This window comes from Euprymna scolopes, chromosome 6 (genome assembly GCF_053919585.1).
Source record: "Euprymna scolopes isolate OS-2025 chromosome 6, ASM5391958v1, whole genome shotgun sequence".
NCBI lineage: Eukaryota > Metazoa > Mollusca > Cephalopoda > Sepiida > Sepiolidae > Euprymna > Euprymna scolopes.
Window position 1 is genome coordinate 106,995,098 of NC_136487.1, and position 27,500 is coordinate 107,022,597.

At 32.9% G+C, this 27,500-nt stretch overlaps 1 protein-coding gene and 1 long non-coding RNA gene across 10 annotated transcripts in view; one reads left to right on the top strand and one right to left on the bottom strand.

Moving 5' to 3' along the window:
• The window catches only part of LOC145277840 (serine/threonine-protein kinase PAK 2-like), a 299,605-nt gene that overhangs the window by 244,239 nt on the left and 27,866 nt on the right, over positions 1-27,500 (top strand). For all 8 annotated transcript variants that reach the window (XM_080129778.1, XM_080129780.1, XM_080129779.1 and 5 more), the window contains 2 exons: positions 13,820-13,997; positions 24,209-24,362. In XM_080129778.1, the coding sequence (XP_079985904.1) occupies positions 13,820-13,997; positions 24,209-24,362 (332 nt within the window). The remainder of the gene's footprint in view (positions 1-13,819; positions 13,998-24,208; positions 24,363-27,500) is intronic.
• LOC145277842 (uncharacterized) overlaps positions 1-27,500 on the bottom strand; it is a 311,077-nt gene that overhangs the window by 34,184 nt on the left and 249,393 nt on the right. Inside the window, exon 2 of one of the 2 annotated variants that reach the window (XR_013868218.1) lies at positions 6,496-6,558. The exons of the other annotated variant lie outside the window; for it this stretch is intronic. This is a non-coding gene — a long non-coding RNA (uncharacterized LOC145277842). The remainder of the gene's footprint in view (positions 1-6,495; positions 6,559-27,500) is intronic. 2 annotated transcript variants of the gene reach the window in all.

The following is a 27,500-nucleotide window of genomic DNA, read 5'->3' on the forward strand; positions in this document are numbered from 1 at the left end:
CCAGCATCCTGAACAACAAATTGGACGTCTTCCTTTTTAGATTGGCATTGAAAGTTTTTTCTATGAGTTTATCAAATGATTTTTCATGGATTGGCATTGAAAGATTTTTCATAGATTGGCATTGAAAGTTTTTTCTATGAGTTTATCAAATGATTTTTCATGGAGAGATTCAAGCAAAACAAGATTCTTAACGTTGGTGATGAAAGTAGAGAGGCTTGGTTTTAGATGGGTTTAAAGGTAACAAGCTACTCCTGTAACACCAAAGAGGGGCCACATCAGATCAGTAGGGTCGATGTGACGTTTTTTGTTAAATGTGATAATCAATCCCGGGCGAACACCGGTTACAGAAAAAAAAAAAAATTTTTTTTAGTTAATATTTTTATGTATCAAAATCTTGTTGTTGAGATACCATACGGTCGGGGGATAAAAATAGAAATCGCCTGCTAAACTTCAAAGCGAAAGATTACTTAAAACATTTTTTTAACCAAAATATGCCCGCGTTTGAACTAAACGAGCCAAACACAAAATATTCCGAATCAGAGCTTTGAAATGTCGGTCGGCTTGGAAATGTATTGGTTGACAAGTGAAATGTCGGATCGTTTTTGATCTGAGAAACACACACACACGAAACAGATCGGGCCTGATAAAAGAATTCATGACATCAGCCCAAGGTTCGACATGAATTGTTTTTTAATATGACTTATCTAAAAATGTCTTTTGGCAAATTGTTTTTGGCGCTAAAGGGAATTCTGACATGTAAAGAATATTTTTTAAAAATCACACGGATGTTTTTACAAAACAAATAAATTCAAAGGGGAAAGAATATCAAACAGATATTTTTAAATAGATGAAAGCTGGAGATCTATTACAAGCTAAACAATAATATTTCCTCTGATTATCAGTTGATAATATGGAAAAAACCATTATAAAGAAGGCGGGGTCAGACAAGTTGGGGAGGAGTCAATTTGATTTTGGAAATTGGGGGCGGAAAAATAATACCTGCCACAAGCCAAATTGACCAATGAGAAGGAATCAGGTGGATTGTTATCAATCAATTTGATTGGTCGAAGACGAACGTAGGCGTCGTCATTATTCAAGGGTTTTACTATATAAGATCTGTAAAACTCGATTTAAAGAGGGAGGGATAGAAGAGTTAGAAGAAGAGAGAAGACAGAGAGATCCCTGGAGAGACAGAGATAAGGTCTCAGTAGAGGACTCCAGCCACCCAACTTCTCTCTCCCCCTCGCTGGTCGCCAGAGAGCTCAATTTGCAACTTAATAGAATTCAGAGGACCTAGGAAGAGACCAGCCAGAACACCTTAGCAATAATTACAACGGTCCGCGACTCCGACCGAGTATTTCAACAACAAGAAGCTCATTCACAAATCTAATTGCTTGCTTCCATTTAATCTTCAATTGTACATACGTCTGTAGATAATCATTTATGAATTTCCTAAATACATTATATATCAACCAACCTCCGGAGTTTGTTTGCTGATGTGCTGTTGTTCCATGTAATTTTAATTCTTTTTACTTGCCACTTGTGACCCCGTTCCCGTCAACGAACACCCAGTCAACAGGACGACCAACTAGACGATCAAGAAGAACAGGCCTTGAGGACCATGCAACCGAGAAGAGTCCTCCAACGCCTTGACGAGGACTCACTGGGTGACGCGACGTACCAACGGTTGGCAGACCTGGTTGCCCAGTCGACATAATTAATTACCCGGTGACTAGGATAGTCATAATTGGGCATCGACCCAGGGATAAGATCTTAACTGGGCCGCGATCAGAGGTTCAAGGTCGTGTAAGGTCACGTTCAAGGTCACACTCCGACATCCCACCTCATCAGAAGAGAAAGAAATTCTTGATCACTAATGCTTTTCAAAGTGTTGCCATAGACAGTTGTGTCATCTGCATAGACGTCAGAAAATCTAGAATTTGATTTAGAAGATTATTTAAGAAAAATCAGAAAAACTTTGGATCCTTGCATAGTGTTGATACTTTGCACATTAAACTGTCAACAGCTATTTTTATAATTAAGGAATTTCCTGATATTCCATAGCTAGCAAGTTTATGAAATAACTCTTTGTGTCAGACTTTATGGAAGTCTTTGAGGGCTAATGCTCTAGAAACCAAGTTCTCATCAAGAGATTTACTGATTTGATGCAATGTCAGCACATCAGCAGTTTATCTTGCAGGATGAAATCCAGATTGCTTGTCATTAAGTTGATTGTTTTTGTTGATGTTTGGCAACTTTGTGATCACAGATTAAAACCACTTATGAGAGATAAGACTGATTGGTCTTAAGATGCAAAGGCTAATCACCAGTATTTTTAAATACTTGACTAACTTTCCAAAAAGATGGAAAGCATTTCTTTAAGCAATCAGTAATTTTATCCTGTCAACCTGATCAGTGATAGCTTGTAGTAATGATACAAGCAAATTTCAGCAAGGACATAATTTGAATGTCTGTCAGGACCAGTTACCTTGCTGGCATCAAAGTTTGTGATAAATTTGACAACATCTCGGACAGATATATCAATCCTTGTTAGTTTGAGTTCAAATTTATACAGACATGCGAGATATAAATAAATGACATTTACTGTGAAACTGCAATAAAGTGTTAAGATAAGTCTCTTGTAAAGATTTCTTTTTATAAAGTTCTACCTGAAGTAACTGTTCAGGATGTTGCCAAGCTTATCAAAAACTTCGATCCCAGTAAAGCAACTTGCCCCGATGGCATTCCAATTATATTGCTCAAAAAGCTTCAACCAGAACTAGCCCCCATACTTACAAAACTGTTTAAACTTTGTCTTAAGAAGAAATACTTCTGAACACCTTGGAAAACATCAGTTTGCCCATATTTAAAAATTCTGGTGATCAGTCTCCTGTGCATTATGAGTAAGTTACTGGAATCTGTATTAAACAGAAGTGGCCAATCACCTCAACGGAAACAACCTCCTTAGTGACATACAATATGGTTTCTATTCTGCTAGATCTACAGCTGATGTGCTAACAGTAATATCTCACAGGATTAGTGAATCTATGCTAGCTACGTTTTTAGGGCAACTGCTAACCCGATATATCAAAGGTGTTTGATTGTGTGGTATAAAGGTTTACTACACAACATCTCCAGCTACAGAATAGCTGTAAATGTTTTTCCAATTAAATCATTCCTCTCGAATAGGTTTATAAGAGTAGTGGTTAATAGGCAGAAATCAGAAGCTCAGAATATTAATGCCAGCATCCCTCAGGGTTTCATCCTGGGTCCAACTCTCTTCTACATCAATGATATCCCAAATCACATTCTTAGATCAGACAACACTACTATTTATGGCAACACTTCAAAGGTCGTAAATAGCCAAGATCTCTCTGATTCTCTCTCCTCTGATCTTGGGCATGTGGGGCAATGGGGAAAAAGGTGGTTGGTTAATTTAAAAAAAACAAGCTTTTCTCTTTCCATCTCCGACCCACATCTGGCCCCATATTGAAATGAATGGCTCTCATCTTGAGGACACTCCATGTTTAGAGAAGCTTCTTGGTCTGACCTTCACTCCTGATCTGAAATGGAGCCAAGATCGCTAGAAAAATGGTTGGATCATTCTACCGCTCCAGTAGATGCATCTCACTTCAGTACCGTATTCTGCCTCAACAGAATTCAAAACAGACTTTGTAATCTAGTAGGCAATGCCCTTTTTTCTTCTCTGCAACTTCTTTCCCACAGAAGAGATGTTGCGAGCCTGTCTCTGCTCTATTACTATTTTCATGGCAAGTGCGCGACTGAGCACCAATCTATGCCCCTCCCCTCTTGCCAATCTTTCACAAGAAACTCATCTAGCCAAAATCACTATCAACAAGTTCCTTGACTCTGTGAATAAACCCAAAAGTGTATTCCATCAACAAAACTTTTCTTACAACTATTTTGGTCTGCTTTTCAGCTTTTGTCATCTTCAAGTTCAAAGTAAACAAGTTCTTATTGAACTGTCCTCATAAACAATGTAATTATACCAAATTTCTATCACAAACGATTACTTACACTACTGTCCCAATGACTACAATACACACATTAACCCTCAACTGGCCTCCAGGCCTTGATATGTGGTAATCACTTTGTAAAATAATAATAAAAAAAGGATATTGATCCCTTTATATATACAAAATTTGTCTTGGATCGGAACTGTTCGATGAAAAGTTGATTTTTTTGATTTTTTTTCCCCCCCTGAGATATATACTGTGCTTGCAAACGCAATCTTGAGTTTTGTATCATTTGTATATCGAATATGGTTTTCAAGCTGACAGAAGTTGTTTATTGGGATCTAGTTTTGTAAACTTTCTCATATGTTGTTTCAAGCTTGGTACAGCTTGGCACTTTTTACTGCATAAGTTGCAGGTTTCTTTTTCTTGAAGAAAATAGCTCACAAGTTCTTTTTGGACTGTGAGTTCTAAAATCTGCTTTACTCAGGCATATTTTATCACGGTCTCTACAGACCTAGTCAGTGCATTCTAACCATTTCATTTAGCATTTCCCTTTATACAAGATCACTATGTTGCAATACCCATAATGCTTTGGATAATCACTGATATCAATGTAGTACTACTAAAAGCAAAAGCACTTTAAGTCCTCAAAATACCACCATTTTGTTTTGAAATGAATATCCTTTCAGTCATTAAAAAAATAATAAGCTACATGATATATTTGAAGAGTTTTTAGCAAATTAATGATAAAAATATTAACGCCATGAAATGGCCATTTTGTATTTTTTTTTTTTTTTTTTACCCCTCCGAAGCTCTGTACTATTTCCCTATGAAGAATTTTGTCATGAAAGTTGAAAACTTATCAGGAGAAAGATTACTTTCAATCGTTGTTGGAAAATGAAATAAAATAATATTCCAATAAAATGTATTTCACTATTCTGACCATTTAAAATTTAACGCTGATGCTGAAAAAAAACAAGGAAATACTTCCTTTACACACTAAAAAAAGAAAGAATACTTTTTTTTACTTAAAGTTAATGTGATTTGTAATTCTTTTATAAAATAGTGTATCCTTTGAGAAATACTAGTTTTCAAATATACTCATCTTTTGAACTTCTAATCAGAAATAACTTTCTAACAGCCAAATAAAAAATAAAGATTCTACTTTTTTAGGTGATTATGTGTGATCATCTTATAAATCTTGTTTTTAAAGAGAAAACAAAAATAAAATTTAAGTGGGGATCAGTTTCACATATAAATTTCACGTAAAATGATCCCTCCTTTCTTGGTCATTTTCAAGCAGTTAGCCTTCTAAATACTTTTGATATTTTATTGAGCTGAAAAGTTAGTAATTAAAAAAAATAAATTATCCTACTACTAACCCTATGTTTGAGTGACAAGCTCACTTCCTAAAATTGCTTTTCCTTGAATGAGCTGTATCACTAACTCTACATCTGAGTAGCAAATGCATCCCCCACCACCAAACAATGCTCCTTCTAACTCTAGATACAAGTGACACCCCCCCCTCTCCTAAAAAGCTTTCCTTAACTTTATCACTAATCCTAAGTCAGGGTGGCAATCCCCATCCAACAAAATCCCTCTTAAAACCAGAAAACAGGCCCTTCTTTTTCAAAGAAAAGCACATAATTTATCTCCCATTAAAAAAAATTGGTTAACTACTCTAAAACGCTAGAATTGCATTTAAATTTATATGAAATTTCACCCACCCCCACCGTATCTTTGAAAATTGATTTTTTTTTTTTTTTTTTTTATTTTACTCTCAAGTTTTCAGGGTATCACATATAATTACCGTCAACTCTACCACTAACTTGAAGTCCGAGTGACAAGCTCCTCGCCTTCCAGTAAAGACAATGAAAAATAAATTTAAAACAAAAAACAGACCCACCTACAAAAAAGAAAATGTTGCAGGATTTATCTCGTAAAAAGAAAGGGGTTAACTGCCTTAAAACGCTAGAATGGCCCTGAAATCGGGATTATTTGGCATTAAATTCTAAAAGTTGATTTCTGACAAATTTTTTAGGGTGTTCACATGTAAGTTCCTAAAAAAAAATTGAATCTCATATTTTGGGGAAGGGTATAGCAGATGCTGTTAGTCTACAATAAAACAAAAGAAATCTTGTATTAATTTTTAAACTTCGTCTTAGTATTAGGTTTTAGTTTCTTGTATATGAAATATATTGCAATTCAACTTTGAGTTTTGTAATTTTTTATTTTTTACTAGTAGGCCACATAGCATTGCCCGGTCATAAAATATGCTTAAATCTGATATCCTATTTCATGCAGATTTCATATTTATTATTGTAGAGCAAATTCTTTATTGATTATATCATACCCAATGTAATAATAGTAATAATTTCAAGTTTTAAAAAAAAATGATGTTGGTACCATCAGCTGGAATCTAAACCAAAACCTTCTTGTTTAGCACTTCAGTCACTAAATAGTGCTAAAAAAAGTTTTAACATAGACAAAATTCCATGATATAAATATCAAAACCTACCTTCACAAAACTCTCAACACCTCAAAAGGAGTCATCAAATGTCCAGAATTGAACAACTGCTTTCTGGAAGAAATAAAAACAAACCTAAAAAGCCAAAAAGTGATAGACATCAAAAGAATCACAAAAAGAAATGAACAAACATATACACATTAAACTTCAATACTCCCACCCCACCAATTGAAATTAAAATTGGATCTATTACCATTAAAGTAGAAACATATATCCCCAGACCACTTTGCTGCCTAAACTGCCAAAAATTCGGCCACTACAAAGAATACTGCACCAGGAAAACAGTATGCCCAAAATGTAGCAGTAATGAACACCAGTAAACAGAATGCCAAGGAAACATAAAATGCCCAAATTGTGGTGAGAATCATCCAGCATACTCAATTCTCTACCAAAACTGGATCAAAGAAAAATAAATAAATTAAAATATACAAAAAAAACTTAACTTTACTGAAGCCAGAAAACTCATTGAATCAGTCTCCATGACAGAACCACTTAGATTGTATGTGGATGCAACAAAAAACACAAAATTCAAGGGAATCAGTACCCTAATAAAGAGACTTCAAGAACTAGTTGAGGCATTGAGGGCCACCTTACGGCAACTACCATCAACTCAAGCCATACTTGAAAATAACTCCCAAACAGCTGAAAGTAAAATCCCACCAGATCTCAATAATGAACACAACTTTCAAATAAAAAACCACAGAAACTAACAACATCCCAAAACCAAATGAACAAATGCCTAGTACATGCTGGAAAGGGGAAAAAATCAAATCTTTCACCAACCAACCAAAAAATAAATGAAAAATCCAAGAGATCCCACTCCAAGTCAAAAACAGGAACTACAGACCAGAATAAAGTTAAAATCTTAGAAACAATGGAAATAGATGACAGACCCCCCCCCATAATCAAATAGTAGAAAACAACCACTCCTATTCTCAATAAGACAAAAGGAAATCAAACACATAAAATTAAACTATGGCCAACAAAATTATCCAATGAAATTGCAGAGGTATAAAGGCCAACTGGAATGAATTACTTCTAATATCCAATCTCTGCCCTATAATAATGTGCCTACAAGAGACCTTTTTAAAACCATCTGGAAATATCAATCTCCATAGCTTAATGAATACAACTGCACAACAAATAACCCAAATAGAGCCTCTGGAGGAACATCCATTCTCATTAACAAAAACACAGCACAAAGCCAAATAAATATACAAACTAACTTACAAGCAATTGCCGTCACAACTATCCTACATACCACGGTCACAATCTGCTTCATCTATCTTCTTCCAAACGACCCTATAGATGAAATAGAAAAACAACCAACTATCTTGCCACTTCTTATTAGGCAGCTTTAAGTCATAATGCCAGTTGTGGATGCTCAGACACAGAAAAGGAATCAGGGTTAGAAAATATTAACAACAGCAACAACCCATGCATATATAATAACAAAAAACCTTTATTCACTCTGCTATAAACTCGTACTCAGCAATTGATCTCTCTATAAGTGATCCTAGTATCTTTATAGATTACAACTGGACAGTGCATATGGATATCTGTGGAAGTGACCACTTCCCAATAACATTAGAACACTTTGGTCCTGAAATAACCTAAAAAATTCCTTGCTGGAACCTTAAAAAAGCTAATTGGAATAAATTCAGATTATTATGAAAACACAAACTCCTACCTGAAAATATGAAAAAGACCTGATCTCTCACTTTAGAGATACCATCATCTCAATAGCTAAGGAATGCATACCTAAAATAAAATCATTAACCAAGAATAAGCGGCCCTGGTTTAATTATGATTGCAAAAAGGCTATCAGACTACGACATGCTGCATTAAGAAAATTCAACAACCAACCACTCAAAATTTAAACGACTTTAAAATATGCAGAAACAGTAAAAGAAGCCAAACGGGAATCATGGAAAAACTTTATGTCCAAAACCAATAACAAAACCATATGGAATACGATACAGCAAATATCAGGAAAAAGCACCAGTTCTCCTCTCAACCACCTCTATATAAACAATAAAAAAAAAAATTTTTTAAATAAAAAAAAAATAGCCCCCCCCCCCAAAAAAAAAAATGTACATGGCCAACATGCTTTCAGATACTATTGCAAATAATTCATCATCCAAAAATTACAATAAAAAAATCCCAGACTATTATTAAATAGGAAAATTAGAAAAAACAAACTGAACTTTAAAAGTAATAATTAGGAAGAATACAACAAACCTTTTATCATTCATGAACTAAAGGATTCATTTAAAAAAAGCCAATACACGGTTGAGGGATCAGATAAAATAACATGAATTCCTAAAACAACTACCAGATCAACCATTAAAGTATTTATTTTTGATTCTTAATGGCATCTGGGTCAATGACAATGACAATCTGATAAAACCGTATAGAAAGCTTCATTTTTGAGAAAACCTGATGCCATTTTTGGATTCTTGAGTTCAAAAATTACCTGAATGAATTTTTAGGGTCACATCAAGTTCCAAACTGAAAATATTCCAGAAAATGTAATTATTAAAATATTACCCGGACTACATCTTTGGTAATTTATACAAAATGGAAGAGGCTCTAAATTGGCAACTGTTTAGAGTTACATGCTCAAATTTTCAGGATTTCTTAGTTTTTATAATGTCCATCTATGGTGCCAGTTACACAATCTGAGGACATGGGTTTCAAACTATTAAATTTTTGGATGATTTCACATGGAATATATATATATATATATATATATATATATATATATATATATATATATTAATTTTATTTATACAAACATTAATGGCTACATATGTGCATACATGTTTCTGTAATCACCCACGTTGGGGGATTACGTCTTCAGGCCAAGAACTACCTGAAAAATTATTTGGTTCACACCCCCCTTTAACATTATGTTGAAAACAAAACTTGGTGCAAAATTTTTACAACTTATTAATAAGCATTTCCCACCAAATAATATATTACATAAGATATTTAATAAAAATACATTAAAATTAAGTTACAGCTGTAGTGATAATTTGGAAAGGATTATAAAAAAGCATAATGGAAGAATTTTAAAGACGACTAATAGAGAAGGGGAGAATACTAGTGCAAACACTGCGGTGAATAAATGTAACTGTAAAAAACCTGAGGAATGCCCAATAAAAAATGAATGTCTGACCTCATCGGTGGTATACCAAGCAAGGATATTCCCGATGGAGAACCCAAGGGACGAAAGATTCTACATAGGGAGTACCCAAATGACTTTCAAAAATAGATTCTATGGACATACACGCTCGATGAATAATCAAACATATGAAAAGGACACTTCCTTATCGTTATATTACTGGAAATTAGTTAGAGAAAATAAAACACCTAGTATAGAATGGAATATTATTAGAAGGGCCAATACTTGCCACTCATTGAACTCACCATGTCTATTATGCTTATCAGAAAAACTTGAGATAACTAGGTTTAAAGACCGAGAAAAATTATTGAATATTAAACAAGAAACTGCTATATCCTGCAAACATTTCAGAATACATGCACTTAAGGAACTCTAAATTGGGATAATGGAACTGCTATAAGTACAACTAACCCCCATCAAATAACCCCCCCCCCCCAAAAAAAAGAGGATAAGTGAGGTCGCAACTATAATCATACCCATATGGGTTACGTAAGTCACTTAATGTTCTACTTCATCGAGCAGTTATGTTATTACTAGCCGAAATAAGCACCTGTATGAAGGTATATTTGAACTAAATGAGTAATAGATCGTTTTGAGTGAAGCCCGTAATAATGTATGCATATGGATATTTTTGGGTGTGTGCATGTATGGATATATGATCTTTATAGACCCGGGTAGGAAAAATAATTTATTAATATAAAAAAAAAAAAAAAAAAAAAAAAAATAGAAGAAATAAATAGATGAAAGAAAGTAAGGAATGAAGGGTAAATGGAAGAGAAAGGAATAAGGGTATTAGAGTGAATAAGCAAAGATGAAGGTAAGTACTACAATATATAAGCTTATATACTAGGTTTATATAACCTAAATACTCTGATTTCTGTCATATGTTATTATATATTATTATTGTGTCGTGATACATCTTATGTATATCTGCCTTACCATCGAAAGAATCTTTGTTAAATATGAGGATAACCCTATGAACTTCATACTGAATTCAATATAAATTTTTACGTAGTGTCAATTTTTACGGTAAAAACCTACAACTTAAGAAAGTGTAACAAGCGGAAGGGGCCATGAAACATAACTAGAGATGTGGAATTTGATAGAAAAAGTGAATTTATACAGTAGGTGTATTCATGTCTGTTTCTACTTTAGATGTATCATTTGGTGGCACGGTACAGGTTTGCATGTATATATATATATGTCTATATTTGTGTGACTTTGGATATATAGGTGTATTTTACGTATGCATGTATGTTTGTATGTTTATATATATATGTATATCTGTATCTATGTATCGGTGTGTATGTTTGTATGTGGATGTGTCTCTGTGTCTATTGTATGTAGATGTATGTATACACACGTATATTTCTGAACTATTAGAATAGGCGGCCTCGTATAGAATTGTTGTAACAATATAGATTACAAAAATGTATGGATGTCCGAATGTTGTTTATATATATGTTATATATGTATGTATGTGTTGATATGTATATGTATGTCTGTTGTGTGCGTGTGTTTATATGTATGTATGTATATATATATATGTATATGTATGTATTTATGTATGTATGTGTGTGTTTGTGTATATGTGTGTATATGTATGTATATATATATATATATATATATATATGTATATATATATATATATGTATATATATGTACACCCGTCTGTAGTCGGGTAGCATAATATTGCATATACGAAGATGTTACCACGCTGCATAAGTAAAGAAAAATACTATTATTTGTCTCTGTATGTCTGTAATGTGTGTGTGTATATATGCGCGGGTGTAGATAAATGTTAGACATTTATAAGTGTATTGATACACGCATATAGGTACATGTGGGGTTTAGAAAACTTTCGGGTTTATATTTATTCACATTTTGTTGGTTTATTTGTTTTAATTTAATTTTACTTTATTCTTAATTTATTTTTTTATTTTTTATTTTTTTATTTTTTATTTTTTTATTTTTTATTTTTTTATTTTATTTATTTTTATTTTTTATTTTTTATTATATTTTATATTTTTTATTTATTTTTATTTATTTATGTATTTTATTTTTATTCATTTATATTTTTTTATTTACCTTAATGTAACTTTTACTTTATCCTCTATGTAGTTTCAGAATCATTGTCTAGTTTCAGTAAATAAAACAAAGAGTGTTCAGCATGGATTCGCTTTTGAATATATTGATTAATGTGTGTGTGTGTGTGTTGGCAGTGTCTGTGTATGGATGTGTTATGTGTGTGTGTTGTGTGTATGTGTGGGTGGAGGTAGATTAAAAGGCACCGGTCAGTACTTGGTTGACCATAGCTAAGGTTATTAACTTACAGACTCTAAGACAAGAAAACTAAACTCTCAAGTACCCTATGTCATAAAAAGCCAAAAGTTAGGTTAGATGGGGGAAGGGGAAGAGAAAAAAGATGTTTATCATCTTCAGAGACCTCACTCATCCTTTTACCGTTTTTTGTTTTTTTTGACTCCCACCCAGGTTGTATTTTTAACTTGATAAACGAAGTAGAAAAATGTATTTGGTGGAAATGTCACTTTTGAAGGTAGTTCTTGGCCTGAAGACGTAATCCCCCAACGTGGGTGATTACAGAAACATGTATGCACATATGTAGCCATTAATGTTTGTATAAATAAAATTAATATACATGCTCTGTTCACTCATTGAGCACTATTTTGGTAGACACGTGTTGTTTCATTGGATGTACTTCTAGGAAACTAAACTCTACTGGCTATATATATATATATATATATATATATATATATATATATATATATATATATAATAAACTGTTTTAAAAATCATGCTTTTAGATGCAAATAAAGATTTTTTTCCAATTAATTTTGGATTTAAAATCCCTCGTTAGAGAAATAGTTATGAAGTTTTGGTTTCTCCCCCACCCCACCCCCGCCTCAAAAGCAAAAAGCCCATTCTTGTATTACTGAGATCGTGCGTAAGAACTCTAGATTAAAAAAAAAAATTTTATTAAGCCAAAAAGATACCTTGGTCACCTAATTGTTCTATATTTTTCACTTTCTTCAAGATGCTTCTAAGAGTTAAAATATTTTCAACTTCATATTCGTCAACTGTGTGCCTTTTCAGCTTAAATTTCTTTTTTTTTTTTTTTTTTTTTTTTTTAAACTAGAGTTCTTACATGCAGTTACCAGCCAATGTGATCTCAATAACACGAGAATGGGCTTTTTACTTCCAAGAAATAAAAAGAAACCGAAATTTCAGAACTATTTCTCTGGTGAGGAATTTTAAATCCTAAATTAATAGGAGGGGGTCTCTTTATTTGCATCCAAGTGTGTTTTTTAAAACAGTTTCGCTGTTTGTTTTATATTTTTCATATATATATATATATATATATATATATATATATATATATATTGGATGAGAATAACAAAAAAGTAATCCATTCACGTAACCTTTACATATCCTATTAGTAAAGTTCCTCCTATTGAAATTGATGTATTTATCAATTTTAGACTTTACCCAACCAAAACGAAATAATCAAATAGACTTGCGTTGTAATTTCTTTTCATAAAGAAAACAATACAAATTGGCAATTGGTTAACCATCATCGCATTCAACATAAAAAAAAAAATGAAACTTAAAATCCATTGAAAATGACTTCAAGAAGACGGCCTGATTATGAATTTGTTGTTTTAAAATTAAATGTTGAATAAAGCAATTGAGATTATGACATTATATATTCCTTCCATTAATAATCAAATTTTGAAAAAAAAAAAAAAATATGAATGTTCTTGATTTAAAATTTTTCTGTTTTGGTTTAGTAATAATTAAGTATAATATTCCATATATATTATTAGAGAAAAGTCAGAAATCAATTTTTTTTTTTATTTCAGTATTTTACATATCAAACTTGAGGAATTGGTTGAAAGAATTCATATTTACACTTGGAAAATATGAGATCCAGAAAAAACATTTAATCATCCTTGATCTCACATTGCATAAATGATTTGAAGGTATAAATGTAAAAGAAAATGTTTTTAATAGAAAAAATTTTCTTTGCTTTTTTTTCGTATGGTATTACCCACTGTTGCAATGTGTGACTTCCCCTTACCACCATTTATGTACTGTTTTTTTCTCCAGAGTCAAAGAACAGGAAGAAGATCCAGAAACAGTGATAACCGCTTTGAAAACCTTCTCTAAATCAATAAAACGGAAACCCTCAGAAAAGTTCATCCTGGTCGCCAGTAATGTTCGTGAGTCTGATGAAGATCTTGAAAACCTTTCAGACAAAGAGGATGGAAAGCAAGATAAAGAAGAGGTGAGAGTCTGTAAAACACACTCTTCAAGGTCATCAGATACTGCACTTTTTCACAGAATTATATAAGCTTTATAGTTGATTATTGGAAATTTTGCTTATCTGCAACTGAAGACATGTAGAAAGAAAATTGAGTTCTGAAAGTTAACAGGAGCAACAGACAAAAAGGTTCTTTTTCAACAGCTCATTTTTAGCATAAGGTGCAGTTTTCCTTTATCATAGAGGGGGAGGATAATTATTTTTTTATCGTATGCAAACAAAAGTAGAAATGTATTCATAATTCATTCCTTTATTGAAGGTGTACAATCATCATCCTAATGAATATTGTTGCCAAATTGCAATACTCTTTGGAAAGAAATTAACTTATTATGGATAAATTGCAATTTGTGTTCAATTAATCATATACAAGAATTTATATTAGAATAATCCAAACAAAACGTTTTTTCTTGAAACCTCATGTGAACATCAAAATGGCTTCAATTATTTGAAATCACTAATATTTCACTTTATTTTACTGAAATATTCAAATGCTTAATGAGTAATTGTGAATCTCATTTGCATATTTTTATAAGCCAATAAATAACATTTGTTAATAATTTTTAATTTGATCATATTATGTTCCTCCTGCATAAGTAATAAGTTTTATGCAATTCGGGGGGGGGAGTAGTTACAATTTTTAAATATTTGTTCAATGAAACTGAAATGACTTTATTTTTTTTCTTTTGGCTCCACATTTTTCTCTCATTTTTCTCATACATTTTTTGTACCTTCCAAATTTTTTCTTTAACAAAAGTTTTTCTTTCTCTATATATAAATCTGTATTTGCTGTTTTTGTCAATTATAATTTGTATGTAGGGGGAGTAAAATTATGGAGTATATTAAGAAAATATTTTTTTTATTCCATTTTTACCCCAAACAAGGCACAGTGCCACTTTGATGTAGGGGCTACTATCAGGGACATAAGTTGCAGGGATACTAAGTAAGAAGTTGAGCAGCAAGATGTCGGTTCACGTTGCACTTGCATTTCTGCATGTCAGTACAGTTGGGAAAACAGGAACCCGAAAGGGACTTCCAAAGTTCAGCAGTTCTGGGGAAGAAACTATTAAAGTAGGTTTTCTTACATCTAGGGATCTCTGTGTAGAGATGGGACTTTGCTGTTTGTTGGGTTTGTCGGGGGGTATTTTCATCAAGTGGGCACAAGAGTTTGTAGTTTGTTGGAGCGGCTCGGACTTTGCTGTTTGTTGGGTTTGTCGGGGGGGTATTTTCATCAAGTGGGCACAAGAGTTTGTAGTTTGTTGGAGCGGCTCTCTTTTGAACCTTGTCTAGAAGTGAGAGACTAGTAGATGCACCAGCTCAAATGTGACAACAATACTCCATGCATGGGTGAATGGTAGCCTTACAGGATACTTTCAGGCATAAGTAACTTTCTAGCACAGTAGAGAGAGAGAGCCCACCTTCATCACAGCAGTCTTGGCAATGCTTTCAATGTATCTGTTCCAATTCATGTTCCCTGTGAACATTAAGCCGAGGACCCTGTGAACATTAAGCCGAGGAGTTTGAAAGAAGTACTTTCAGATAATGCATCTTTAGCCATTGCTATTGGTGGTTAAGGTTTTTCTTGTAATTATTGAAGGAAACAAGCTTGGTCTTGGTAGTATTGAACCTGTGACCATCCATTTTTGGCCCCATTCCACTACAGACTGGAGGTCTTCCTCTAGTGTTTCTGCCATTGCCTTACAGATGTTTGTTCATTTTTCCCTTGTGCATGTTATAGAGCATGGTGTTATCAGCAAATATACCCATCTCAGAAAAAATTTTATCAGGGAGGTCATTTATGAATATTAGGAATAATAAACGTCCAAGGATCAACCTCTAAGTTACACCTGCATTTATATCATATTGTTTAGGTGTATGACCGTCGAGGACAACTTGGACTTATTTAAGGATTTAATTATGTTGAGTATTCATCCAGTGATACCGTATGATCTGCTTTCCTGAGAAGACCATCGTACTATACCCTATCAAAAGCCTTAGATATATCTAGGGCTACTGCCCTACTCTCCCCCGTTTTGTTCAGTGTATGGTATATATGTTCAGAGATTACAGTTAGGATATCTGCTGTTGAACGGGCTTGCCTAAATCCATATTGCTGGGCGGTCAGAAGTTTAGCAACTAAGGCGATGGACTAGAGCTTGGTTGATTATGAACTCAAATATTTTGACAAAAAAGAGGGAGGAGGCTAATGGGGCGATAATGTAATGGGTCAATTCTTTCACCAGGCCACCTCTTTCCCCATTGTACCATGCACTCAAGATCAGAGGAGAGAGAATCAGAGAGAACTTGTTTATTTACAACCGTTGATGTGTTGCCATAGATGCCATTTAAGTATGTGTTTTGGGAGATCATTGATGTAGATCAGGAAGAGAGTTGGGTCCAGGATTGACCCCTGAGGGACTCCTTAATACTGTGAGCTTCTGATTTCTGCCCATCAACCACTACTCTTATGAGAGAGAAATGATTTAATAATTGAGAAGACATTTCCAGCTATATCGTAGCTGGAAATCTTGTGAAGTAGGCCTTTATGCCATACCCTATCAAAGACCTTTGATATGTCGAGCAATTGTTCTAGAAAGGAAGCCTTTGTCGAGAGATTCACTAATCCTATGAGATAAAACCATTAGCACATCTGTTGTAGATCTAGCAGAACAACTTCCGCATGAGAACATGTGCTTCAATTGTCGCTTTGAATCATTTGGTCTCACTTGCACACTGTTCTGTAGGAAGAGAAAATATACTTCTCCATGGGCATCTTTGATGAGATTCCTGATGGCTTTCCAGTCAGCCTTCTTATAATGATGGCTCTTCAGCTTTGGGTTGAGAATTTAGGGCAATTTCTTCCATTATCACCGAGTGGGCAATGAGCATTTGTTACACAATCATCGGGAATTGTGGTCAGAAATAGAGGAGGCAAATTGGTTTTTGTTTGAGTTTATGCCTGGTTCGATCGTAACTTTTGATTGAACTGCCATTTTATTTTATTTAAAAGTTTCAGTTTATGGGTGAGAGGTGTTGGACAAAGTGGTTGTGCAGAATACCAAATATGCAACACAAGTAGACCATCTTCATCTACACGATTATGACCTTGGGAAAGTCCATCGGAGATGGGTGCAGAGTCCCTTTCCGTGCGCAACATGGCACTACAACCATTCCGATATTATACAACTGATGATGAAGCAACCACTCTAAGTGCTACCAAAGAGTTAGGAGTCCTGTACTATCAGTTGGAAACAGCAGCCAGAAACTGTCAAACCCGTCAGACAAAAATCAACCCAATCCAATTGCATATTCATATGGCACTCAAGCACCCTTGAAGTGCCTGGTTTTAGGGGATGGAATGTGGCAGGAGTGGAAGATGTACGGGTCCATCAACACTGACAGGGTTAGCCCCGCGCCTGAGTCCTAAACCAGGGATTTCTGCGACCCCCGCATGGGTAGTAAATATTTATTGGGTTAGTTACTAAAGGTTATATATCTACTGAAAAATTACACTCCTCAAAAATTGAAAAGGACATTATTATGCTTTCCATTTCATTGATACTGGAAAAGCGGTAAGTAAAAATTCATGTAGTGAATTTGAAACTGGTTGGTTTGAGAGAGAGGAGTTAATATATAGTTTAAATATAGTTTACATGTTAGTTTAGGAATAGGATAACGTGTTAAAGTATGATTCAGTTGATATTAGGAATTAAAATAAAATTTGATGCCTGAACTCTGAATATTAGATAAGAGGGATAATAAAATGTATCTATTCCATTTAGATTAAAGTAGCGATATATCTATGATTTGAAGTATAATTCAGTACAGGTATAAGTGAAGTATAAGCTGTGGTGAATTCTATATGTATAATTAAGTATAAATAGAAACATAGACATATTTACAGTAGAAGTGGAGATTTTTAACAAAGAAAGATAAATCTGCCTTTTATTAAAGTTCGGAAGTGTATTTTGCATAAAGTATCAGCTCCGTTTTTTGTATTAATTTGAAGAGATGGATACAAAATACAATGTTAACGTATGTTAAGACTCAAAGATGAAAGGATTTTAAAATGAGTTAAAGTGTAGAACATATGCAATGAGTCTGAGTCGGAACCAATTTCTATTTACAAAATAGAGATTTTACTCATTTTAGTGGGGATACAATTCAATTGTAGGTATTTAGACAAAAGAAAATGGAAGAAAAAAAACAGGAAGAAAGAAGACATGAATTTTAAGACGGCTTTTCTATAGAGCATGTTTTGACAAAGGAAACACAAGCGACAGAAATTAATATGTGAAGAAGTTAAATGTTTTTTTTTTTTTTTTTTTTTTTTAGTATAAATGACATCAGGTTTGTAATGCTTAGCAAACGATTACCAGAGAATAATAAAAAACAAAAAGCTTAAAATAAAATTAAAGTAAAATAAAAACTTATAGCTAAGCCACACAGCGATACTGTTTCAATGCATTCTTCCTTCGGATCTTGGTACCCAAAAACCAACTTAAAAAAAGGTATACACCTGAATCGAATAATTACAAAGAATAGTTAAAAGAAGATAATTTGTAATTTATTTGATGCGCAAAAACCTCAAATAGCACCAGAAGAAAACTGCACTAGAATGCGTAAAAGAAAAGCATCTTCAACGTTGGACATGAACTCAAAGAATTTCAAAGAGAGATGCAAAGTGATAACACTTTACACAAAAATGATAAACTTTAACAAGGATTATACAAATGCTTTCATTATTTGAATTCTTCAGACTACTGTCTTCATCCTGAGTCTGATTCGCACATTTCAGCTGATGCAACCTCCTAAGCCCCCAGGTGTATCATCAAACTCTGGTATCTTTCTGTCAAACTCTGGATTCTGTACAGAATTTTAAATATTATCTATTAATGGCCTAGCAAGGCCACAGAGGAGACAAACTAGCAAAAAAATAATTAAATAACCCTAAACAAAATTCATCCCAAAGCAGCAAAACTAAAGCTAGCCTGCCAGAACACTATATATACAAATGTAGGCAAATTTTGGCATATTTTATTAGTTTGAAAATATAGATTCTTTTTTACTAATTGTCATAAAATTTTAACCATAGAATAGTATTATAATCTTCAAAAAGCCTGCACATTTTCATGTAGTTTTGTCCAATAGAACCAAAGATATAAGCATTTCAATATTCAATTTGGCTATGTGTGTGTGTGTGTGTGTGTGTGTGTGTGTGTGTGTGTGTGTGTGTGTGTGTATGAGGTATGGGCAATTCTAATGGCTGCTTAGGTATGGGACCTGGTTTTGAACGCCGGCTAATCATAATATTTTAATTTTTGGTTACTTTTTGATTGTTTAAAAGATTAAAGCTTAAAGTTAATTTCTCAAAGAAAAAATAGCGTGTGAAATAAAAAATACATGGAATAATTTTATCTCAAATCTGAAAAACCATACATTTCACGTAAAAATTCATTATGACAAAGATCGTGTTTACATTTTTCTGGCAAGAGAAATATAAGTTTTCTGGAATTATTTCCAAGTGAAGTATTAAGTTAGTCTTAAAATAATGAATTAATACAATAAATGTACTTAACTTTTGCTATAAAGGGTAATAATTATTAAAAAATGTGGCTATGGTAGCAACAAGATTAGTTTCGTGTCAATAAAAAAAGGACATGGCGGCGAAATTCAAAGAAGTATGGAAGCACATTAATGACATAATGTCATTATTATTTAACAATGTTCCAGCATATTGAGCATTTTTTTTTTCCTTTTCTTTTCAAGAATGTGCATCTGTACTTACCGACATGGAACGTTTGTATAATTCTTTCTTTTTTTTTAATTTATTTTTGTATGTTCCTATTTTTCAATTTAATTTTTTTTTTACTTTATTTCCGAGATTATATGAAAATTATCTTACATTGATGATTATACGTTATAGTTGGTGGATTTTTAAGTAAAAGGAGAGGTCAAAATGTTATACATCTTGAGCATCGGCATTCATTTTGCCCGTACCTTTTATTTATTTATTTATTTATTTATTTATTTATTTATATATATATATATATATATATATATATACCACCTTTTTTGGCAATTTTATAAGTTCCAAATCTCAGTGATTATTGATCAGAATTTAACAAATGAAAGCTCGTTGGAAAGGTAATGACCTGAGTTGTGTTGAGGGCTATGTGACAATTGTCCTTAAGGTCACACATTAAGGGGATCATCCAGAGCCTATTTTTGGCACTTTTTTTTTGTACAGCCATAAAATGTTTCAATCATAGTCATTTGGTTTCCTAGTTTTGCATATGAATTACAAATTATCTGATATTTCCCCAAAACCTCTGGCCTTGATGGAGGGGAGACTAAAACTTGTTTTGTTTAAGATAACAAGATGATGTACAATGATACTTCATCCTTTTTAAAATTATCATTTTCTCCTTGTGATATGAAAACAAAATAAAAATCTATTCATGTAATTTTAGCAAAAAACACCCAAAGAACTAATTATAACATTCTTCATTATTTAATGCTTTTCTCAAATAAAAAAAAACTTTTGCTATAAAGGGTAATAATTATTAAAAAATGTGGCTATGGTAGCAACAAGATTAGTTTTGTGTCAATAAAAAAAAACATGACGGCAAAATTCAAAGAAATACGGAAAAATGTCTGAAGCTGTTTGTGCAAGTTTCATCAATTTTTTATTAATGTGGTTTATTGCGATTTAAACATCATCTGAAAATATTAGAATATTAATACTCCCACAACCTTCAGTTGATGGAAATTTATAAATACAAATTTCTATCAACTCAATGTTGTGGGGATATTCTTTCTGCCTACACAAAAACGATTACCATATCAATAGGGGTAGGCTATAGAAACAAAATTTTTCAAATAAATGCCAAAAGTGGCTTATTACCTTCATTTATATGTAAACAGATGGGAACAAGTGATTTTTTTCAAAACGGGTCAAAATTGGAGGGTCGCTGGCCCCAAACGTGATTTGACCGTGTCGACGCGTGAAAATGGCCCAAATTTCGCCCCTGAACACACTTAATCATTTATTGAAAGCCACAGGGTGCATTTTTTGACTATAAATGCATTTGTATCATTAAATCTAACATTCCCATTGGCTATCCCACAAGTATAGGGCTTTTTAGGGTATCTCAGAGTCCAAAATGGGTCAAAATTACCCCAAAATTAGCTAAAAATGGTTGGAAATCATGGATTTTCCAAAATGCACCTCCCAAGCCACACAGGGTGCAATTTTTGACCATAAATGGCTCTATATCATTAAATCTAACATTCTCACTGGCTATCCCACCTATATAGGGCTTTTCAAGGTATCTTAAGGGTCCAAAATGGGTCAAATTTACCCAAAAATAAACGAAAATCACGGATAATCCCCAAAATGCAGGTATTATATCTCATCGGGCTCTTATAAACACTCCTGTATGGCTTTTTACAGTTGGAAGACTGAAATAACCACCCTGTTATCTTATCCATTTGTATTTAGGGTATTTAGAGATCTTTGGGGGATGTAAAAAGGGTCAAAACAATCCAAAAATAACAAAATTACGCTTTACGGTACATAACATATGAATCATTAGTTCATTCATCAATGATACTTTTTAGAAACATCGTAACTTTACATCAACTTCTCAGAAAGTAATTAATTGTAAATTGAACATTGAATGTCAATAAAATGCTGTCCAAGAAGAGTCTGAATTCATATTGTTCTCATAGTTACCCCAAAATTGATGAAAATGGCCCTCGATTCGCTATTTCTCGATTTGTAACCAATATATTGAATAACTTGATAAAAGGTATGAGTAATTAGCAAAGGAATTATTTTGTTATTTCAAGACACAGCTTCACTTCACATTACTTTAAAATCATTCAACAGTAAAATATCAATATAATGCATTAAAGAGCTCGTCAATCACATCATTATTCTCTAGCACAAATACTAGTTTTCGTCTTGTCAAGTTCCATGCACCAATGACATTGCACGACAAAAATTGAATTTTCAATGTCTTCTGCTCTTCAATTCGGGATTGTACCCGATCTGTTTAATGAGTAGTTCAAATTGTTTGAGGTATCATGCTCTGGCAATTAGTCACTTATATCCTCCACTTCAAATACATCATCGTCCAAATCCAAATGATTGTGCAGTTCATGCTCTGCCAGAAACCGTTCATGTTCCATATTGACGTGGAAAGTGTCAATGAGCCATTTGCGAGAGAGAGACTTTTGATCGACAAAGAATCTTCGTTCATGTACATCAAATTCATCAGGAGTCACATCTTTTGAAAGTATATTGAGAAGGACATGGTGCTCTCGTTTCCATTTAATCATATTCACACGTCTGGAACCCTTTGCTTTGTAGACATCTTTGTCGTAAATTTTTAGCGATCAATCAAGTTTATGTTTTATCCCAGGTATTGTAACATAACGAACATCACTTCCAAAGGCTTTCTGCCACAATTGTAGTAATCGCAAGGAGAACTGGTGAATATGATTTTTCTGTATCGTGGTACCATATTTGGCAGCATGATGTTGCACAGCTTGAACACATTCAGCCTCAGTTGGAAGAGAATCAAGCAGAAGATAAATCCAATCGTCGTAATTATAATCTTCGTCAATCTGCCCTGCTATACCAGCCATGTTCATTGCATTTTACTAACTGAAAAAGAAAGCAAAGTTCAATCAAATTCACAATTAATGCAATGCAATGTTATCGTGTCTATTTAAAGATGCCATTGCATTGTTACAGAAAGAAAACCTTTCCTTATTTGGTAATTTTCCATCTATAACTCAAATTGAGCCCCTTTTTGACAACCTATGTTGATTCTTAGGGACTTTTTGACTCTCTTTGGCTAAATCGGCCATATTTAGCCCCTTTTAAAGGTCCTTATACCCCTCATTAACAGTGCAAAAGTTAGAGTGCCTGCTTCAAGCATTTCCCAACAGTTTCTGCCATGTAGAGGTGTCTTTGGGCCCATGGGAGGTGCATTTTGAAAAATCCGTTATTTCCGACCATTTTTGGCTAATTTTGGGGTAATTTTGACCCATTTTGGACTCTGAGATACCCTAAAAAGCCCTATACTTGTGGGATAGCCAATGGGAATGTTAGATTTAATGATACAAATGCATTTATAGTAAAAAAATACACCCTGTGGCTTTCAATAAGTGATTAAGTGTGTTCGGGGGTGAAATTTGGGCCATTTTCACGCGTCGATGCGGTCAAATCACGTTTGGGGCCAGCGACCCTCCAATTTTGACCTGTTTTGAACAAAATCACTTGTTCCCATCTATTTACATATAAATGAAGGTAATAAGCCACTTTTGGCATTTATTTAAAAAAATTTGTTTCTATAGCCTACCCCTAATATCAATAACTAAAGCTTCTAATAGTTTCAGAGCCCATGCTCTAAACAATGCTTAAACTGTCACAGAACTTATTTTCCAATAAATGTTCCCTCATGGCCTAGTTACTGGTCTGAAAATATCTTGATGATGCCTAGATTTGAAATTACAGATGTTATTATGAACATGTTAAAAAAATCCTCCCCTCTAATCACTGAACAGAATGCTTCACATAGTTTGCTTCATAATGAAAATCATAAATAAAAACTTTTATATAAATGGAGATTTTATCCTTGTAAAAGGATAGGCAAAAATAATATTTTCACAACCTTTTGATTGGAATTTATATTTAAATATGTGTGTGTGTTGCATAAACTATATAAAAAAACAAATTATTTAAAACTCGTTTAGAAAAAATTTTGTTTAAACTGAAGATGTGTATACAAATTTACTTCTCTAACCTCCTGACCCATTCTACATTTCAACTTTGATTTGCTCAAATTTTGCATAAATATTTTTTCCTTTTCACTAAAATACTGATCATCATGTCCTTTTCTACTTTGCCACTCTTGAAAAAGCTCTCCCAACAATTAGGCAAAATGTTAAGATTCAGCTTCCCTCTTTCCAGTTTTTTTTTATCTCATCAGATTTATTTGATTTGTCATGTGTGTTTTTACTTTTGACTTCAAATTATATAATTTTTTTTTTTTTACTTGATTGGTGAAAAGATGTGTTTTTAATAATCACTGCTAAAATTGTGTGCATTTCTTTAATCCTTAAATTTTCTATTAAATAAAATATGAACTAATTTTATTGTTCAGTCTGCCAAACCAGCTCCTCTTTCCGATGAAACAGATGGCTTACCAGATCCAAATCTGACCAATGCACCAGATTGTACTGATCAAGTCATCACTCGGCGAAAGAAAGAAGACCGAACGGTTACGATGACAGATGAACAAGTCGTGAAAGCTCTTGGTAATCTTTTCACATTTTCCTCTTTACAAATTTTGGAAATTTCTTGGAATTATTATGAAACTTGTCCTCATTTTTTGCATGGTCTTAAACTAGATGAATATTTGCATATAAAACTTTGAAACCTGTTTTGATCTGGTCACTCAAAGTAAGCAATCTGTATATTCCAATAAATAGGGGTAATAAGACCCCATAAACATCTCCTACAAAGATAATCCAAAAGCAGCTCTTCAATTAAATCTGGTTTAACGTTAACATCATTGTCTCTTTGAGAAAAGAATTAAGAGAACTTTTTCAACCTTGTTCACAGACAAACAATATAACAGATAAATTCATGCCAGAAATGGAATCTTGCCTTACAGCATCCCCATTTGATGTGCTAAAAATTTTCATTCTGATGTTTGTAATACAAGGCTCTACAGATGGAGATCATCAACATTAGAGATGTTTGTGGATGGTTGCATGTGATAGTCACTGGAACCAGAGTGCATCATTGAGCAATTGCACAACTAATCATTTTGAAAGTGTCAGAAACAAGTTATATTATTTTCTTACTTTTTTTAATTGGATTATACACAAAAATTACTGAATTAATTTTCACATCTTTATGAAAAAGTGTGACAAGAGTCATAAAATAAAACCACCTTTTTTTTTTTTTTTTTTTTGTGTTAATTCCAAAATTTTTTATACATTTACTTTTATAGAAATAAATTGTAAAAAAACAAAATAAATGATACCAAACATTTGTATTTTTCTTTTTTCAATAAAACCATTATGTAATAGATTTAATTAAAATCAAATGACCAGTTTTCATCCAAATAATATTGAGTTTTAAGAGAATATTTTTTCATATAGAATTAAGAAAATATTTTCTGACTTTTTTAATAGGGAATTTAGTTTTAAAAAGAAAATAGGTTATGCATTTTATTTCCCCAGAAATTGACCTGATCATTTTGTGTGCAGTGATCTGAAGTAACCTTGAATGTGAACTTCAAATGTAGGCAATGCATGCGACAGTTGCATCCTATTGACACTTGTCCGTATAAAGAGAAGGTGATAATCACTTTCTGTTATCGAGGAGATATGCTTAGCACAAATATTGAATTTGAACACAGTATAGCTCAAGGAAGCTAAAGCAAAATTTTGTGAGTAGTTCATTGACGACCAGAGTTGTTTCTGCTGATTGACACATATCCATATCTCATCTTTAAAAACTGGTGACAAAGATGATCCAATAAATTGCTATCTATCATTTCCATAGAAATCCAGCAAGCAGTCATGGTTCATCTTGCATTTATTGCTGCCATCTCTCCATCTTAATGTGATTTAATTCTGAAATGTTTGTGTCACAAATTTACTTGTAATGGAAAAATGAGTTATGAATATAATGGACAATGGAGATCCTGCTAACATCTTTCTGAATTTTGCCAAGGCCTTTGATTTTTTTTTCAGTCACTTTTATAAAAACTCAACATCTATAACCTCCATGAATCTGTTATAAAGTGGTGATCGTACATACAAGGTACAGATAAATGACAGTCTGTCATCCGAGATGGTGCTTGTAGTGGTGTTTCCCAATACCCCACGTTGGATCCTATTCTGTTTCTACATATCTATATCAATGACATGCCAGAAGTGATTGCAGATGATTAGTAGTCTATAGAAGTGAGATTGATAACTTCAAATCTAAATTTTAACATGCCTGGAAATGCTCTATTAAATAGGACTTGTATCTCAATATCTTGTCATATTGCAATCAATTCTTTTTCCGACTCTACTCTTACTTTTGGCAGTGACACAGCTTGTCTTAAGGCGGTGAATAAAAGATCTCAGCTGTCTGGTTGACTTGTCCTTCAAGCCATATTGCATTCAGACTGCAAACAAAGCAAGAAAATAATATAATCAAAATGATTAGTTGTGCAATTGCTCAATGATGCAATCTGGTTCCAGTGACTATGACTCCCTATTTGTCATCTGACATTCCTCATGAACTTCTGAAATATTTCTCCCATTTTATCGCATGTCCAGGCTCCTTTCTAATATACGATATCCAGCTTCTGGAGAGAATTCAACAACTATTTGAAGAATTAGAAGATGCCCTATTAATCAAGATCCCTGGACGTTTGGATGGAAATGTAGTAACAAATGTGCTAACAACTCAGCAATTAAATGCGAAATCTGATTGGTACTCGTATTCTATTCTGTGCAGATTTCTATTTGAATGTAGACGTTTGAAATAATTTCTATTGATTAGATTCCTCATCTCAAGACAGGTTCATAATGCCAAAATAAGTATGAGGAGTCATACTAAAATACTCCTAAATCAAAACTTAGTAAAAACTGATAATAAAGCTAACAGCTATGCGTCTTTTTTCTTCGTGTAAAATTGAAATGTGCTCAATTTTTGAGAATTGTGTTTTTTTGGGGTTTCAATTTAATTAAAATCAATAACAAAATTTTTGCTAGATTTCATTCTGTCTTGGGGATTAACACCTTTGTAAAGAAAAAGATAAATATGACCTCCCTGCTCCTCCTTAGGATAATCTGTTTAGGTAAAGGATTATTTCTATCAGACGCTTTGTTCCTAAAAGTAGTCAGCCAGACAATCCTTCATTCATTCATCTCCTGCCTTTGCTTGACTTTTAATGTGTGTGTTTTTTTTTTATAGTGATGAGTTCACAATGTTAATTTTCAATTTACATTTGATTTGTTCAGATTTTTGTCTTTATTTCATCATAGGTAATGATAAATCTTATTTCAAACTTTGATATACGTCTTTATTTAATCATAGGTAATGATAAATCTTATTTCAAACTTTGATATATATATATATATATATATATATATATATATATATATATAAAATTGTTACGTCTTTATTTCATCATAGGTAATGATAAATCTTATTTCAAACTTTGATATATATATATATATATATATATATATATATATATATAAAATTGTTACGTCTTTATTTAATCATAGGTAATGATAAATCTTATTTCAAACTTTGATATATATATATATATATATATATATATATATATATATATATATAAAATTGTTACGTCTTTATTTCATCATAGGTAATGATAAATCTTATTTCAAACTTTGATATATATATATATATATATATATATA